This window comes from Convolutriloba macropyga, chromosome 1, assembly GCF_964194025.1.
Source record: "Convolutriloba macropyga chromosome 1, txConMacr16.3, whole genome shotgun sequence".
Taxonomy (NCBI): domain Eukaryota; kingdom Metazoa; phylum Xenacoelomorpha; order Acoela; family Convolutidae; genus Convolutriloba; species Convolutriloba macropyga.
In genome coordinates, this window is record NC_134468.1 from 10985658 (window position 1) to 11005201 (window position 19544).

The 19544-nt window shown below is 37.0% G+C and overlaps 2 protein-coding genes across 2 annotated transcripts; both read left to right on the forward strand.

Moving 5' to 3' along the window:
• The first annotated feature begins 17091 nt into the window (after positions 1 to 17091).
• LOC142334933 (U2 small nuclear ribonucleoprotein B''-like) lies at positions 17092 to 17885 on the forward strand. The gene has a single exon (XM_075383265.1). The coding sequence runs from the start codon at positions 17103 to 17105 to the stop codon at positions 17724 to 17726; it is 624 nt and encodes a 207-aa protein (XP_075239380.1). The 5' UTR covers positions 17092 to 17102; the 3' UTR covers positions 17727 to 17885.
• A 65-nt stretch (positions 17886 to 17950) lies between these two features.
• On the forward strand, positions 17951 to 19199 carry LOC142334923 (E3 ubiquitin-protein transferase MAEA-like). The gene has a single exon (XM_075383255.1). The coding sequence runs from the start codon at positions 17984 to 17986 to the stop codon at positions 19169 to 19171; it is 1188 nt and encodes a 395-aa protein (XP_075239370.1). The 5' UTR covers positions 17951 to 17983; the 3' UTR covers positions 19172 to 19199.
• The last annotated feature ends 345 nt before the right edge of the window (positions 19200 to 19544 follow it).

Below are 19544 nucleotides of genomic sequence, written 5' to 3' on the forward strand. Positions count from 1 at the left end.
GAAAATCCAATAAGGTGACCCGTTTGCAATGTCGATATTTGGGATCGCCATGATACACTTAGTCAAACTTCCTGACCATTGCTTCACAGTTCAAAAGTGGTATGCAGACGATGGTAACACTGTTGACAACCTGAATTAAACTTCTGACCCGTTGAAAAACATGGCCTTGCTTCCGGATATCATCTTAACAAGTGAAATAATATTACCAAAGAACATGTTTTTGAAAAAGCTGATCATGTTTTCGTTAACGACAAAGTAGAAGAAGCTGACGGTTGTAGAATATTAGGTAGTGTTATAGGTTCCGATAGTGCAACAAAATGATGGAAAGATCAGTGAAACAGCAGAAGTCTTTATTGAAAAGGCGGTCTTCCATGGCATCATGTTTCACCTCAAAATGTTTATAAATGATCAACTTTATTGAGTTAGATTAAATTGATCTTTTTAGCTCATACAAACCCTATTAATGAAGACTGGTGATATTACCTACAAAATATTATTGAATCAACAATGAGCTATGAGTGACTAATATGAAGAATCCCGCATACAATCAAAAATACCTGGAAATCTTTTCGAAGTCTATAAGATTGGTTGGAGGCCTAAACTTTCTTAAACAAGATAATTATTTTAAAAAATACGAATAATCAATTCAGCTTTTGCATCCTTTATCCCTGTCCCATACTGTAGCCGAATTAAAGAGAAAGCAAATGGATAAAAAAAGAGAAAGCTTGATACGAGTGAAAAAAGACTACAATTGAGAGCTGATTAGATGCATCTGATAAGTGATTTCTGTAATATTAATATGATCAAACTTCCTCATCAGTCGTTGCAGTAAAAATAATAACAAAAAGATACATACTTACGGTATACAAAGGGGCTGATGTTGGCCCACAGAGCTACTTTACAACTGACAGTTTATCTGGCGTTTTTCGCGGAAGCAGTCAAGTCTCCAAGAGCAGATATCATAGTCATTGAATGATTTTTCGAATAACTTTCAAAAGATCTCTTTCATCGAGCCTTGCAAACATTTCCGTAAACTATCGCCTTCCGAGGTTGATATTCTTAAGTGCAGGAACTCTGAACCATAAATAAGATTGTTTGACGTATATTATGGCGGAAAAGTAAAAACTTCTCGTTCTTGTTTTTTCGTTTCTAAAATTTTCTCCGAATCAGTGGATATAACACTTGTAGTTGACATGTTTTACTCACCGTGGTAGATTGTTGACAGAAGAAGGATATCATAAAGCTCTTTGTACATTTTAAAGGGTGGAGTTTCAGCTTGCTCAGTCTTTCTTTGAACGACAGATCAGAGTTCCTGTGAATCCACTTTGTTGCTCTACGCTGTGCATTCTGAATACATTTCAATTCTGTCTTTTTAGCCTTCCAAACGTAAACCGTATGAGTTGAATGACCCAATTTAGCTTGAGTAAGCGTCGATTTCAGTCTCGAGGATGCTGTTTTGACAATGTTTTTTTTTTGGAAGAAAGCACTGAGTGCTTTTTGTGCTCTCAACTTGGGTTGTTCTGTTAATGTTATTGTCTGTCAGTCATGATTCCCAAGTTTTTTTGGGCTAATGGTTTCTCAAGGGTACGCTTTTTTTTATTTTTTACCATTTTCATTTATTTTTGAGTCGGGGTCTCTGGCTTTAAAAGCAAGGCTGTGGCTTTTGAAAAAATTTTTACTATTTGGTTTTTTCGAATCATGAGCAGAGTGCATCCATATGCATTGAAATTGCATCTATTCCAAGCATCTTATAATCGTTAAGGAAGCCGTAACAACCGTTTTGGAGACTGCTCTTACATCTAGGACAATTGATGTCGATGCAAGATTAGACATCATTTGAAACCTAGGTGGAAAAAAGTACTGTTAAAAAAATTACAAACCACTACCAAAACTGGCTCTAGATCGGTAAACTATACCAATGTGCGCAAAGACATGCGGACAAAATGTTTCTCAACATCAGTTAGTCTACAACAAGATAAATGCAGGAATATTCTCCGTCGACTTTTAAAACAGCATGATTCAGTCTCTTTTGGATTGCGGTTGAGTCACTGTCGGTTTGACCGTCAATGGATTAGCATTTTTTGTGAACAGCAGTTATAACAAAATCAAAGCTGTTATTATTAGCTATATTTTGTGGTGAGTTTTCAAATTAGATCTTAGATGGCTGAGAGATCGAGATAGACTAGCGGTTTTGTTTTGAAAATATTTCGGATGCTTTTGGGCCAGTCTTTTCAGAAGTATTAGAATTTAGTTTCTCAAAAGATTAAAAGTTTACAAAAGCAATAACACCTACTAAACCTAGCGTCTGTTAGGATTACATTGATTTCGATGTAGTGCTTCCAAAACCAGGGACATTTTCCCGAGGTTCCAAAACGACTCGGGATTAAAATTAAACACAATCAATGTAGTACAAGGCGTTATACTTATCACAACCAATAGCGGTGAAGATATCGTTCTTAAAAATATATAAACTACAAGTTTGTCCTTCTCATAACTTTCAGTCTGATATATCTCGAATATAAAAAAATGGAATCCGATATCAAGCATGAAAACTTATGACCGGCCTGGAATTGTTTTTTCTACACTCAGTTGTGGGGTCTGCAAGTATTAATCTATAAGTGCATAACGGGAACAAATTAAAAAATTAGTTACCAGTATATATAAAGTCTTGATTTATTACCTGATGAATCAGAGTATATAAATAGAACGCATCTGAGTTCAGAAGCTTGTTTTCTTAGCCGATGTTGGAAAAAAATTTTTGTTGAAAAAAAAAACGTAAGTGCTCTATTTATACACTGTTTTCATCAGTTCTCTTTGATCAGTTTTGTTTATATAATAATAACTTCAATTTTTGTCTTTTTGTCTACTAAAATGTAATGAATTTTGGCTGCAGTGCCTTATTTCTAAGCCCACGTGTAATTAAAAACTTCTTTGGGTGTCGTTCAGCCGTCCATCACGAACATTATTATTTTCCATAGGTTTGCCTATGGAAAATCCAAATTCTAAGAAGAGCAAAGCTTATTCTGGTCCAAACAAGGGATAGAGCGTCAGCGTCAGTGTACGGTTCCCTGCTCTTTTGCTGATCTTAGAAACGATTCTTTTCTGATATTTTGCATCTGCAGGTCCTGCGCTGTTAGTGCAGGCAAAGAGTATTGGGTTGAAAGTACTGTGCTCTACGTCAAGAAAATTTTTTTGGTGTTTCGTTTTTTATTTGTGATAATTCTGTGCATTCGGCAAGATTCTCAACCAAGTTTTTGCCACTGGTTTACGGAAAGTAGATCCGAAAATGTGCTGACGAGAAAATTCTTCCACAGACGTATGTTTTTGATGTCCAATCTGGTGCCATCATTAGCGGTAGTTGCTTTGCTCGGGAAGTTTTCACCTTCGAGAGGCTTTAAATGAGGCTCAATTCCACAGACAAACTCAGACCGAGAGGTTTTCAACCTTGTCTCTAATGTGTTGCATATAAATATAACCACTTTTGCACGGTGCAAAGCATGCTTGACTGAGATACTTTTCCTGCAGGCTCATTTACTAGCGACGTTTGTTTTGTTTCTATCCATGTAAAATTAAAAGCCATCTCTTAACAATTTTATGATATTTGCCATGTGAACAGCATTCAATCAGTTTGATGTCATTTTTAAAGAAGACTGCATTAGAAGTTCCTTTTCGAATTCTGAGGCTGGGACTTTTTGTCTGATTCGGCTCTTTCAATGATTAGTTCCCCGTTTACCCTCATTTTACCAAAAGCATGACTGTTAATGATATCTTGACATTTTGACATTTCAATTGACCGAAAATTTTTAACATACTTACTGTTATAATTACATTCACAACATTTTAAATAATTTCAATGTATCCCTCTCCAGTAACTAATTTCTGGTGTTTAATTGCGGTTTCATTTAGAAATTTTGTCATACATATTGCTTAACTTATCATTGGTTTTTCAAGCCCGTGACATGAATCGAGAATGTCCCATTCAAAAATATGCCATCTATCACAACATTCAAACAATAAGTTGTTGTCCCACCTGAGAACCTTTTATTGATAATCTCTTCTAGTTGTAATAGGTGGACTGGTTTGAAGAACATAGATGGAATTGCATCTTTTGCATATTAACTTATATACCACATTTGATTGCAGCTTTTTATCAAAAGATGCTTTTGTGTTGGACAAGCATCATGCTACCTTTCTCGATGCGAAAATGATTTGAAAATCACACAATTTGTTGAAGTCAATTCGCACAATTTTGAACGACGTTTGTTTTGCAATGAATAGAAACCATCGGCTGATTCACATTTTTGTTGAAAATTTTTTTTGTGTTGAGATGTTCTCTTCTCTCGGGTTGGTTTGCTTTCATCTTTTTTTTGAATTTTTTAATCCAACGTCCCTTTAAAAAAAATTGATGATCACTCAGTTGGATGCTCGTTTTTTGTCCAAATGTCTTGATTTTTTCGAGCGCTATATCAAGAGACTTCCAACCACTGTAGGCTTTAAAAATCTTATGTATAGTTCCTTGAGTCATGGTTTTTTGTTGCATTTGTCCACAGCTAACATAGCGAACATAGTTTAGGAATATTTCGGTATCAGTTGTCTTTGGATACCAATGACAGCTTTTTTTGTACGTCGTTTATGTTCAGATCCAGGAAACCCAGATTCCATTTCCGTCTGGTATATCAAGAATGACTTATAAGTTTTTATTAAACCCATTTGTTTAGTGGTACAGCTGGTAATTTTTGCAATTTCACGATCATTCTTAAACCCTCTGTCGACTGGTTTCTCAAGCACATTTTTGTATTCTACTTTGTTGATAATTTTAAATCAGCTGATAGTTCAACGTCGGTGTTGCTCTTTCGTAGGTCGAAAACTAATCTGTCTACATCCACCATGAAAAACCCTTCTGGACACAATAATGTTCGGGACACAATAATGAGATGTCCAGAACAAATTTCGGCCGTTCGACGCTCTTTAGTTTAGCAACATCTTTCCGCAAAGACTTCTACTGACTCTCAGACAGGTTTGCCAAATTTTAGATAAATCTTATCAATTCTGAGTGATGTTTCATTTTCTTTTAAATGTTGTATCCATTTAACAATAGCAGTTGTTATTCAAATCTTTCCTGAGAATAGCGGTATTTTCCTCACGTTTGTATCAAACAATTTACGGCCTGTTTCCTAATTAGGTTTTTTCTTTAGGCGCTTATGCCGAAAGCTGTACAACGCTTGTTCTGAAAAAGTTTGGGTAGAGCTTTCAAGTCTCCTTGGTGGTGCAGAACATTGTCGTGTCATGATCTCAAGTGCAACTTCCTGGTGAGGCAGACCTTTTCTGTTTAAGAACGAACGTAGAGCGAGACAGAAGCGCCCTGCAAACGAAGAAAAGTTGTTACCAGAAGACGTAGATGTCCATGGTTTGAGTTAAGTTCCCAACCACAGCGCTGATGTTCAGACCAATTGTACCCACCCAGTTGGCTACGTTACATGTTGAGCCGAAGTAATGGTGAATGGAAGCTGATTTTAAAGCATATCAAAACTTAGAATAACGTGACAATGTCAACTCAAGAGTAGACTTCCTAGAAAATGTGTAGACAATGAATTAATTCCCAATTTTCTGAAATTTCGTGTTTTGATTAACGCCGTTTCCTCTGAGCAGTCAGGTAAGACCTTTCAATAAGTATTACTAAAAGACGAGTTAAAGAAAGTAAAATATAGAGTTATTGAGATGTCTGAAAAGGCTGAGTGTAGTAGGTCAGAAATAAAGAGCTCCATTAACGAGAAATATTTAGCCTCAGTAGTTTTTTGTATAAAAAAAGATTAGTTTTCTGATGGAAAACAATTAAAAAAGATTGAATCAACATCTTGAAAAACTGTTGCATCGTCAAGATGACCGTTAAGAGAAAATTACGACGCAGTCAAAACACTAAACGGAATAGAACTACCAGTATTTGAGAAAAGCTTCTATCTTATGGTCCAAAACACCCAGTTAAAGACAAATTTAATGAAGCCCATTTTCGCAGACATTTAAAATTAGTGAGTAGTATTCGAAATAATGTTGTTTATTGAGAAAAGTTTTGTAGGGTAGAGGCATTCGCCAATCGGTTCGCTAAAGATCTAAAAGAAACACCAGTCGATGAAGAATTTTCAAACGTGGTAAAATATTTTACAGAGAATAAATAGCTGTACATTTTGATGAGGATTCTGGTTTTGGTGTCGTGAAGAAATTAACATATCAATCTTAAATTAACAAAATATTCGACGGCCCTCAATTTTTGGGGATAGAAACAACAAATGACAAATTAATCATCAAAATAGAAGACACTAATGAAATTTTACTTTAATTGAAAAAACAAGAACTGATTTTGGAAAAAAGTTATCAAAAACCAGGACCGACGGGTGCACAATTCAGCGCAATTGTTTCGTTTGGCAAAAGTTCAAAAAGAAAACGCCAATGTTTTATATATTTCTGGACGCTCTTACTACCATTTAAACATTTTTTACTTCCTATTTTTTAAAAGGTGCCGGGAGCCAACATCGAATCATCGAGCCCTATATCTGGACAAAAGTTTCGGAGTTTGAGGCAAATGAGCCAGTTGTATCACTATTCCCGTCACAAAAGCTATCGAAAATGGTGTACGATGCCTTTATTCCAGTGACACCCTTTCCTGTATTGAATAATTGACACTTAAGCTCCTACTCAAACCTGCAGTCACAAATGTTTTTGAAAGTAATGGTAACTGGTACTGTCAACAAGACGGTTTGGCAATGGGGGCTTCCCCAGCAGTTATGTTGACCAATATTTAGCTAACACCCTTGAAGGAAAATTGAGTACTTGGGATGAGATGAGATTGGGAGAAACAAAAAACTCTAAAAAATCCCATCTGTTATGAAAAAGTGATTTAGAATTGTAAGGCGGTCGAGTGCGAAAAATGTGAGAATTGGTATCACGTAAAATATCAAAGTTTCAGTAAGGAGTGATACAAAAAAAGTGGGGATGTTGTTTTGAGCTGCTTTGAAAGTGCAAACTCGCCAACTGATAACCAAACTAGAAAACGAAAACTATTTGAAAGTTAAGTAAATAATTTGTATAAAAGACGACCCGAATAATTTGCTTCAACTAGTAAACAATTTGAATGAAAGTTTAGAATTCTTAATGGAAAAAGTGGACAAAAAACATGGACTAGCATTCCTGGATATGGCAGTTCACGTTGATGAACAGGGAAAATTCTCGTAAATGGTACGAGAAGCCAACAGACACTGGAACAATTCTAAATTTCCGTAGCTGCGCTTCCCTCCAGCAGGAAAAAATATTTTAGAGGTCACTATCTATTTTTTTTTCGATCTACAAGCAACTGGAATTACTTTGAAGAAGAGCTAAAGCTGCAAAAAGATGAAGTGATCTACACAACACGGAAACTAAAATCCTGTTCACCATCACTAAAGTCCAGTTTTAACAGCATCTAAAATCGCACGTGGTATACGAAATAACATGTAGTGAATTCAATTCCACATGTCGGGCAAACTTGCAGACATTTAACCACGCGGATGGCAGAGCATCAATAAAGGACTCACCACTAGGTCAGCATATAAGCGAACACTGTGGCACATCATGCGCGTTTGATTGGCGTATAATAGATCAGTGCATTTTGCCACAAAACCTCATGGCTTTCGAATCGCTACATATAGCACAAAGGAAGCCAATGCTGAAAACGAGCGATGAGTACGGTAACCAGGAGTTGATATGAAATACTAGTCAAAATTGGGTTATGTTGGTTTGTTGCTCAATTCTTAAATTACATTTTAGCTATTCAAAATATTGAAATGTTCCAAAAGGGTTACGGGAACGGTAGAAAGTCATTAAGAATTTCAAAAATCTAAATTTAACAGTCTTGAATAAGAAATTAAAAACAAACTGAAAAACCAAATTTCAGAAATTTTTCGTTTTTACCGATAAACAATATTCCGAGAACCTCTTATTTTTCTGTTTTGTTTGTTTTGTGAATTTAGATCATTTTGTGAATAGAATAACTTCAAGTTGCGTTTTAGCTGATGATGCTAGATATAGCGAAAATGTTCTATTGTAAATATCACTATTTTACATTGAGTTTTACAGTTGACTTAGCTTTTTAACAACAGACTACTTTTTCCCGCTGTGTTCTCTGCTTCCGCTTGGATAACATATGCTTCTTCATTCTCGGAACCTCTATTCCAGTGCTCAGCAACGCGTCGAAATCTACGTGCAGTACAACGGTGGTCATTGTATCCTCCCGACAATACAGAAGTCTCCTTACCGAAGTCTGACGAGACAGAAGATAACAAAAGTTGCAGTTATTGATTAAATAAATTTGAGTTCCTATCATTTTTCTCGCATATTTGGAAACAATTTTGCCTTCATTTACCCAAAAATGTACGTAAATGGTTATATATGAATTACTCAATTTCCAATATACGACAAACTTTTTTAACGCCCAAGTCTGTCAAATTATATATGAGCTCTGACAGAAGTTTGATCTGGGAACTTTTTCTCTAGTTGCGGGTTTGCGACCTGACAAAATGCTGCTTCAATTTCCGCAAATTATTCGTCAATTAATTTTGCCGTTCCAATCAATTATTGCAATTAAAATAGAGTAACCAATCATTTATTGCAATGAATTAATTGCCAATTATTGCAATTACAATTAGTTTTTCCAGATCCCTGTTCGGGTAGCAATGCAGCTCACTGTAGGTTTTTGGTTCTGGAGGTTCTGTCAGCTTGCAATGCGTGATCCCTGAACTGAACCGAGGTTATGCCATTTCCTTTTGCTTTTATCACTCATCTTTTTATGAACAGATTAAATGAATTTCGGTTTTCTACTTATCTCCTCTTTCTTGCACACAGAGTTTGAACTATCACATCAGCTTAAAGGGTGCTGAAAAAACTTACTTGAAGAGTCCACAATTTTGTAGAAGATAGCTGTGGCAACAGGACATATATGAAAACAATATTCTAAGGTGGTCTATGCTCTTTGTCGAGGCTTTAGGGCAATAGAGGCGTGAGATTTTTTTAGTTCTCGAATTTTTAGTGCTCGAAAAATTTTTAGTGCTCGAAACAATATATGAAACTATATGAAGTGGTATTGGAGACCATAATTGTAACAAGTGAAGTAACCCAAGTAAAGTAACCCAGCGAAGTATCTGACGTTTATGATCTCTGGAATCCAAATTTAAGAATTTAAGCATATTCTTATGCAGATGATTTCAAATTCGTCAAAATGGATCGAAAATAGCTAGTTGACAAAATCAAGTGTAATCCAAATTTTTTGTGGGGAAAAACGAAATAGAACTAATTGAATGAAAATGATACCTTCTGCCGATCAAAGACGCAATGAAGCCTTTTTGGAGCAACGGTTTGTAAGCAAAGAAAAACTCAATAAAAACATTGGGGTGAAAGGAGCTAAGCTTAGTGCTTGCAAATAAGCTAAATTGGAAAGCAATTGAAGAAAAAATATGCACCAAATTTTAAAAAACGGACTCTTACTGAGGTAGAAACCTTTCCGAAGCAGCGCGCCGTAGTGCAAAAACATAAGCCTATACTGCATGCTCAGAATCTCGTATGCATCTCAAATTCAAGGACATTTTGAAAGATATTTATCGAACACAGAAACTTTTTGAAGCGTGGATAGTCAATTGTTTTAGTATTAGTTAAGAAAGGAAGACTGAATGTTTATACTGCTAGCACTTATTAAATAGTTACGAATGTCATGTGTTTATAAAGTACTACAGATCCATATTCATTAATGCCCAAACAACCATGTCTTCTCTGTTGAACATGATTAGTGGGGCAGCCGTTTTGGCTCCTCTTGTATTCGAATATGAGATCATATCTTCAAATTATCAAAGAACAATTGCTTATTTATTGCCGATTACCAGGCGAGATATCTAGAATATCCAAGCATCAATATTGTGTCGTTACCTGGAGTACAAGTTCAACAAGCAGGAAAGTTTATACCACCCAAGGGCGACTACAATCTGATTGCAATATTCGTTGCAGGAAACAACTTAAAAAAGGGGCAATTCCTAACGCAGAGACTACTCCTGAGGAAATTGCGCAACGAATTGTAAATTTGGCAGTCACCGACAATGTTTTTGTTCTGACAATTCCCCTATGTTTCCCAACTGAGAAGCAGAAAGAGAAAGAGAAGCGTTCACTTTCAGTCGAATAACTATCTCGTCACACCAAAGCGAATAAGCATCTGTACAACTTATCGCTTTCTGCCCGTTGGGGATACAGAGGGATCTCACAGCATATCTATTGCGAATGTCAGGGGAGCGACAGCGATAAAGTGCGTCTCACTGGAAAATCACTCAGGCATTAAATCGATTCTGCGGCACAAAGTTCTATACAAACAATATTCAAAAGCATTGGCCACAGAATACGAGTGCCATAGTTGATCGAGGTGTGAGTGTGGATTCGTCACTGAGTGACTCCAATAGTAGTAGTAGTTCTAAGTCTATCTTGGCCTGTTGTCTGCAATACATCTCTTTTACAGAGTTCACCGCAGGTTGTTGGTCTCTCTAGATTGATTGTTTCTTGCTAGAGATCTGTTGTACAGAGTTCACAGCTTTTTCAATCAAGTTTTTCCCCTAAAAGCGCTATTTGAAAAGCAGATCACCTAAATTTGAAACAGATCACATCAATTCGTTTTTTATCATTTTCTAAGTCGATCTCTCCAGTCTATCAATTATCAAAAATGAAAACAATTGACAAAAACACAAACCGGAAATCCGTAAAGGCTGCAATGAAGCTATAAGTAAACGTTATAGTGTGTACCATTGTCTATCTTGTGGCGACTTTATGCACTTAACAACAAAATGCATAAAGCCCTCCGACCAAAATATCAGCCTTTTAAGTTAATTGAGCCAAAACATCCTGCTCATTTGCGATGACTGTTTATTGACAAACAAACGTGATATTTTGATAAGATTGATAACATCTGAAAAAACTCAAGCTGAAAATGAAACCAAAATTGAAAATATAGAAAAATCTGATGTCACTAAAATTGTTTTTTGAAGAACTTAAGGCAGATTTCAAAACAGCTGAGACAGCCAAAATTGATCCATTTGTTATGAAGCCTGAGGTCAAATGTGAAGCAAGTGCTCTTCATCAAAATTACAATGGTATGCGGATTAGAAGAATATCCGAATCAAAAGCAAAAGACATTGAGCAGAAGCTGATCTAAATTGTACATGCAATCCGCAATCATCCAGGCCACGTGTCAAATCCAAGACCTGAGACTGGAAGGAAAATACGATGAGAATAAAACGAGAACGGTAATTCTCAGAGTGAACACTCCCTGGGATCGGAGACGGATATTGATATCGCTCTTCAAACTTCAGGTTTTTAACAAAAGGTGTTCTTAAGCAAGGAGCTCAGTCCGGAAGAGCAAAAAATGAAAATACTTGTTAATTAGAAGACAACTCCTGAAGCAAAATCTTTATCAAGCATCTGAAATGCGAATCCGAGACCTCAAGTTGTGTCACCGAGATGGTAAAAATTGGATTTAGTTGAGTAATTCTGAAAATGAAAATTGACTAGAACATATCAATAATTTAAAAACTTTTAAACCTAAAACGTCCGCAGTTTGCTCGAAATGTACAGGCGAACTTGTCTCGCTATCGCAATTGTAACAGCAAATAACTATGGTCTTATTTCCCTCACCGAAATGTGGCTAACTCCGGTTGTACCCGTTGAAACATTTTTCTTAGCAATTTTGAAATCTATAGAAAAGACAGAAAGAAACTCGTCAAACTCAAAACGCGGTGGAACACTAATAGCCATTGAACAATCAATCAAACAGCAAGTTGTTCCGGTCCCAGTAACCTTAAAACAGGTTTCCCTAAAACTGTTGAACACTGATGGTAGTTATATAATTCTATCGTGCATCTATAATCCCCCCTCCGATAGTCCATACTGCCATAGCTCAAAAACTTTGAATTAATTCTTACACCGGCTTCTTGAAATCAGTGAAAATATAGTAATTAGCAATTTTGCAAGCACTATTAAACACTTGATGTATTCTTGCCTCAACTCACCCGACAAAATACTTCGCTCATACTGTCACGAAAAGTTATCGACATTGTACGCAAATGACGGCAGGGCATTGAGTTATATAAGGCCTATACAACCGTAGTAGAACTTATGCAATTAATCGTGAAAGCAAAAAGGCGGTCAAATGTTGTTTTCGAAAAGCAGATTGGAATGTAATAAATCTCTCAATTGGGACTAGTCCATTCATCCGCTACTGCTACAGTAATGTGAATGTTATTCTGCAGCTATGGTATGATTGGATATGGGAAAAATTGATGTTTCCCAAAAGTAACAGAACAGAATGTCGCAAGCACCCTGGATAAGTCCTGAAACATCTCATCTCATGAAGCAAAAATCCACACTTGAACGCAAAATTATCAAAAAAACGAAACACAATACACTTGTGAATCTAATTGATATCAGTTCACAAATTGAGTCAGCTGTCGAAAAAGATCTGAAAATAAACTTTTTTCGTGCAAGAAAATTCAGCGTGATATCAAAATAACTTCGGAAAAAATCTACCTGAAAATCTGATAGAGAAATGCGAAGCGTTTAGTAGTTTTTTCTGTAGCATTTTCTCAAAACTCCATCAATTAGAAAGCGCCGAATTCTATCCCAATTCTTTTTTCAACAAAATAATTTCAACAGAAACTCAAATCAGTAGTCTGTTAAATCACCTGGATGTAAGTATAGCGATTGACGCAGACGGCCTCGGAAACTTGCCTCTAAAACATCTAGCACTGTCTCTAACGAAATCCTTGTCTTTAAGCTTTCAAACTTTTATCAATAAAGTTATATACCGATCTCAGTGGAAGATACGCGAGGTTGTCCCTATATTTAAAGATGGAGATTAAAGTCCAATAAGCAGTTACTGTCCTATAAGTATTTTAGCCTGCCTATCCAAGGTATTTGAAAAACTTCTTTTTGATTATGTATACGAAAAGGATCACCTTTTCCTATGGCAATTCGGGTTTCGTAAAAATAGATCTTGCAGTTTCTAGATCTCCAGCAATTATACAAGCTTCTTGACCAACAAGCTATATCTAACCTATAGGTACTCTACCTATACTTCGAAAACGCTTTTGACTGTGTATCCCTCAAACTACTAGTCAGAAAATTACAGAAATTTTTGAGGAAAGATACTCAGCCTAATTGAGTCGTATCTAAGCCAAAGACGGCAATATGTCATAGTCAATGAAAAACCTGAAAATTGTGTGGTCAATCGTGGTGTTCCCCAGGGCTCTATCTTGTGTCCACTATTCATCATTTACATGAACGATCTCCCTAAAACTGTAAATGAACAACTATACTACGGCTTTGAGGATCAGACAGCAACGAGCAAAACTTGTTCAAGCATTGCATTGCGGTGCTCTGTAAACTGCGCGAGACTAAACGATGAAAAATGCACAATAGAAAACTTCAAGGAACCACTCAATGCGGAATTGAACGGTAATTCAGTAACACCAGCAGTTTCTAAAAAGGACCTGGGTTTAACAGTAAAAGAATGTGTCTTGGTACACAAATACTGACAAAAGATGCAAGAAAGCTAATGGCTCTCTGAACTCAATCAAACGTAGTCCGGTTATGACAAAATTAAATGCTTATGCCGCCTACGTGGTTCCAATTACAGTTTACGGTTCCTCTATGTCTCACTATAATAAGACGAATTTAAGAATAATCTAAGCGGTTCTGAGAAACTCTACGAAGTGGATACTAAATGCACATTTCAGCCACAAAGAACGACTCAAAAAATTAAGACTCATTTTCTGTCTCTATATATTAAAATACACGGCATGCTATTGCTGATACGAATTTCTAGAGGAAACTACAATATCAATATCAGCGATTTCTTTCAACCAATTGCGACCAACACGCGACAATGTGACCGAAGTAAGTTGGTTGTCACACAGTCCCGCCTTAAGAAAACAAATTGAGACTTCTTTATGACAACCGCGTTCCTTGTGATATAATATCAAGAGCGGTTTGAAAACATGCATGAAATATCCCGGAAAAACCTCACTCTTTTGTACTGGAAATATTTTGAAATGCAGCGAAACGGACTCGTGTACTTGGATAATAAACTGCTAATGCGGCTCATACAAGCACGATGAAAAAACTCAATAAATTAAACTGAAATTCATTAAACTGAACACTTGTTTGCCAACCAATAGGACTAATATTCCCTGAAGCCTGTACTACTGCCACCACTGTCGTGTACTCTTAACTTCACGGCCTATGACAATGATATATGATTGACAATTATAAGAAAATAACATCAATATCCTGGCAAATGGAGAAGATCCAAACAGTAACCGATTGTTCAAAACTGGATACTGGACAAAACAACTCGAACTAAACGAATTGAGGAAGACAAGACCAAAAAAGGTAATGAGTTTTGTTTTATATATATGTTTAAGAAATAACTTGTGCTTCTTGGTGCTTGGGCTTAAATGGTGCAAACTCACTGGAAATTGCTGTAGACGAACACTATAAGACAAGACATCGTTTTGCTGGTTGGAATCTCGGTTGATATTTTTTGTGGCGCAAAATATCAACGGTGCCATGTTATTTCTGGAGCACATTTGGAGTTCTCTTTAGAAGAGATGAGCAATAGTACGATTTCTGGATTTTACTCCCCTTTTTTTTCAATCCTCTGGTCATAAAACGGATCGTTTACGTCTTTGTAACTCGGTGTTGTACTTTTTGCTGCTCCAGTTATAGAGCGCCTCTTATTACAATTTAAGTCATTTTGTAAAAATATGGAACGAGCGTCTTAGCGTGCGAATTTTATGTACTCACTAATCTGGGGAGACACAAACAGGAAAAATCCTTTAAAACATTGAACCCCTCCTATTACCGTGCTACAAAGCGGAAAACCCCAATTATATCAAACGCAATGTCTTCTAAGTTGCAAGTGCATATTTTTTATTTTGAAATAGTAAGAATGGTAAATACAAAACTTAAGCTATTATATATAACTGTCTTTTCGATATAGTCCCGCACCGTAAAAAAGATTAGAGACCCACCAAAAATTATACCTCTACCTTTTATGGAGTATAATATGCTCATCGACATGCTTGAAGATCAACATTTTACACATAAATGGTACGCAGATGGCGTCAACGTGGCTGGTAGGCATGAATCACTGGCTAAGCTCAATGAACATGGCAGTGCATTTGGTTGCAATGTAGTCAAATGTTTTCTCATTACAAAAGTGGAATTTGTTCAGAAGGCCAAGAGACCTTTTTTCCAGATTGGATGTTGTTGAAGGTCATCGTGTTCTGGGTTCAGTTGTTGATTCTCATAGGAGCTGGAATGATTTCATTGAAAATAAGTTAATGAAAAACTCTAGCATGTTTAGCAAACTCGCCAAACATAGTTGTCCCCTCAGAATGTGTACAAGTTCTGAGGGTAAGTTTGGACTTTTTTGCAAGAACTACTCCAAATTCTGACCGTCTGCTGCGTGAAGCTGAAAACATAATCGAGAAAAATTTGCCTTCATTGTTGGAACATCTTTCTTACAATGATAAATATCGGAAGGTTTTCTCTCTTTGGGCAAAACAAGGTGGCCTAAACATTCTTCTGCCTGAAGACGGGCCAAACAAATGAAAGATCTACTCAGATATGGTGAGTTATAGAATCAGAAGCAGATTTCCATCAAGAAAGAATCTTCAGAAAAGAAAAGCAGGGACGTGCCCGAGTGAAACAATTGGCGTTCAAAAGGAGCGTCTTGCTGGCTAAACGCACTTCCATTGAATAGATAGCATTTCAACCTGACTAAGGGAGAGTTTTGAGATGGAATTTTCTGAGATAGGGTTAGGATCCCGTAAAATTGCCATCAAAATGCTTATGTTGAGAAATTTTAATGTATCGCACGCTCTTCATTGCTCAAGAGGTGACTCTACTTTCATCAGACACTATGACATTCCTGACTATTTTCCAACCTGCTCAACAAATTTTGCGATGATATCGAAATAAAGCCCTGTCTTCAGACTTTGCAAGGTGAAACCTTCGCAAATAGAAGTACCACTACTAGTGACTGCGCTAGACCATATATCAACGCTAATGGTTTCTTCGAATCACGTTTCAGCAGAACGTTATTTTATGTGAAAGTGTTTAAACCGTTTCCTAAGAGTTGCCCAAGAAGCATACCGGATTCCGACAAGTATCATGAATCCATCGAGAAGCTGAAAAGCGAGCGAAGGATAATCGATATCGGGAAAGCTACCTTCTGTCTTCGTTAATTTTCTCCACTACAGTAGGAGCTTGTCGGTCCGCATCGAAAGCCCTACAGAGAATGGCTACCATGATTAGCGATAAGAAAGAGGATTCGTATTCAGACGTAATCACTTACACCGGGACAAAAATAAGTTTCGCGCTCTTGCGTAGCTGCACACTCCGTGTCGCACGCTCCATGCTCAGGCGCCCTACAGTAGAAGCTTCTTTAGGAACCATTGTAGAGGAGGGGTGACTGCTGTCCTAGATATCTATAAATTTTTGCTATTTTGATTCTAGATCTTCTTATTTTATATAATGATTTTGATTCTCATATCTTTTTTCTCGGTAATTCCGCTGTTCGTTTTTCTCGCTTTTGATGCTTTAATTTTGACAGCTGTCACGATTTGTAAATGTATATAGGAGTTGACTCGACCCTTTTAGATGAGAGACTTTCTTTTTATTTAACTACTTTTTATGCTATATTTACCGATTGTGGGGTAAACGTTTTCGGGGGGAGGGGGGGGGGGGGCTATGAAGGGAAAGACCCGATGTATCAGCATATGTATCCTATACCGTTGTAAAAATATGTATCCTAGGCTGTTGTCTATCTTTATTTTTTAATTTTTCTCTGCTGATGTTTGTGTGTAATGTGTTCATTTTATTGATAGATTTGAGAAATACGGAACGATTTATGAAGACGTAGTGCTGGGAGCGCCCTGGACCAGCGAATATTCACCCAGTGTTGGCGATAGGGCATTTATTAAATAAGTTTTTTTAATGTATCCTAGATCATATCTAATTTGAAATCTTTTTTAGATGTGATTATGGCAGATATCAGACCTAACCATACACTATACATTAAAAACCTCAATCAAAAAATAGCCAAAGACGAATTGAAGAAACAGTTGTATTATCTTTTCTCACAGTATGGGCCAATAATGGACATAGTTGCAATGCGGACAGAAAAAATGCGAGGTCAAGCTTTTGTAGTGTTCTCAGAAATACCAGATGCAACGAAAGCTCTCCGAGCTCTACAAGGCTTTCCGTTCTTGGATCAGCAATTGAGATGCCAGTACGCTAAAACAGATTCAGAAGTCATTGTTGCAAAGAAAGGAGCAACAGGCAAAAAGGTTGACAAAAAGAAACAGGCTGCAAAGAAAAAGCCAACTTCTGCTGGTACGAGTGGTCCGCTTATTGTGCAAGAAGGCGAAGTTGCGGATAAAGTTCTTTTCATCACAAATTTACCCGAGGAAGCGAACGAAGTCATGATAACTATGTTGTTTCAACAATTCACCGGTTTTGTCACTACGAGAATTTTGCCTGGAAAACGAGGAATGGCGTTTGTGGACTTTGATAATGAAAACAACGCAAGTTTAGCTAAAGATTCTTTACAAGGATTCAAAATTTCGCCAACAAATGCTATGAAAATTACGTTTGCTTCTAAGTAAACTTGTGTTTCATGATGGATTCGATTTTGGTATTCTTCTTAATTTCTTGAAGGTCAAATTTGGAGGTCAAAATTGAGTGGTATATTGATAGAAAACTCAAAGATTACAACTTAGTTTGTGTTTTGTTTTTGTCCAGAAATTTATAACATTCTCTTCTTTCTTGACTCAAACGACCCACTGTTTGTTCATAAACTGTAAGCTATGTACAAATCATCACCTCGATATCTGATCTCAGTTTTCATGTTTCAGATTTCGAAATGGATGAAGTTAAAGCGTTGGAATACGAGACGCTTAAAGTCCCTTATGAAGTTCTAAATAAAAGATTTAGAGCATCCCAACGAATCATCGACAGAGAAGTTTCCCATGTAATAAATGCATGTAATGGACTGCAAAACGGAGGCAATGCAGAAGAACTGCCAGTTTTGATAGCTAATGTGGAACAATCCATGAAGTCTCTATCTGAACGGGCTAAAGAGTGCGTTGCTAATCAAAAAGTACTAACAGGTGCTATAAGAGACAGAACTAAACATCTCAAAAGTTGCGCATCGCTCTCGGATCTTCCATCAAGCAGCGATTCCGAAGCCTCTAACGATGCGTCCAGTTGGCGTCAAACCAGAATTAATCGTTTGGTTGCTGAGTATTTCCTAATGAACGGATATTATGAATCGGCGAGATTGCTAATTGAGGCAACAGATATCGGAAAATTGACCAATGTTGAGGTGTTCGCAACAGCTAGAACAGTTGAAAGCGCACTCAGAAATAAAAATTCGTCACCCTGTTTAGCATGGTGCGCTGAAAATAAATCGAAGCTGAAAAAAATCAGAAGCACTTTAGAATTCAATCTTCACAAACAAGGCTTTGTAGAATTGGTCCGAATGGATATGAAAATCGAAGCGCTAGCTTATGCTAAAGATTACATTTTGAATGCAATGACAGATCATAATCAGTATAAAGAGCTGGAAGAGCTGTCTGGAATTCTGGCTTACCTTCCTGAGAATTTCATGAGCTCACCTTACAGAAAGTTTTTCGAAGAAGAACGGTGGAATGATTTAGCAGAGCAGTTTAAAGCAGATAATTACAAAGTGCATTGTATAAACTCAACACCGCTCTTCGCCCAGCTGTTTAACACTGGTTTGTGTGCAATAAGAACTTCATCTTGTTACAAAAACGGAGAAGCAAACGCTAACTGCCCCACCTGTGACCCGTTCTTGAAGGAAATAGCCCGGGGTTTGCCAACCGGAACTCTAAGTCAATCACGAGTGATATGCAGAATAACTGGCGAAATTATGAATGAACATAACCCTCCCTTGATGCTACCAAATGGTCACGCGTATTCAACGGAGGCGCTGCTTGAAATGTCTCAGAAAAATGGCGGCAGAATCATATGTCCGGTAACTGGTCAACAATTTTTGTTCACGGATTGTCTGAAAGTATTCCTAATGTAGTAGTTGGAATTAAAAAAATTTCTGGATGTTTCCTTCCCCCACCCTCTTTCAATAAACTTGGTCAATTCTTCTGCACTGTTGGGTTTATAAATAGTGCTTAAATAATAAAAATAAGCTTGTGAAGGAAAACGAGTCTATTCAGACCCCATACCAATGATGAGTGATCATATAATTTTCACCTCAACGAGTACCTCAAGTTTTACTCCCCAACGAGTATGTGCTTCTTACCAACTAACGTGTTAAAAAATGAATGGTGAAGCATACAGTTCAACGCTGAATCCGAACGTAGTTTGTTGGGGGATGGGCAGGATAGATCCGAAAACCCGATATTGAGCACGATTTTGATAACCAAGGTAGTTGTCTATTTACTTCA

What these genes read in the sequence shown, in the direction of transcription:
- LOC142334923 (XM_075383255.1), top strand. Translation starts at nt 17,984, where the DNA reads ATGGATGAAGTTAAAGCGTTGGAATACGAGACGCTTAAAGTCCCTTAT.
- LOC142334933 (XM_075383265.1), top strand. Translation starts at nt 17,103, where the DNA reads ATGGCAGATATCAGACCTAACCATACACTATACATTAAAAACCTCAAT.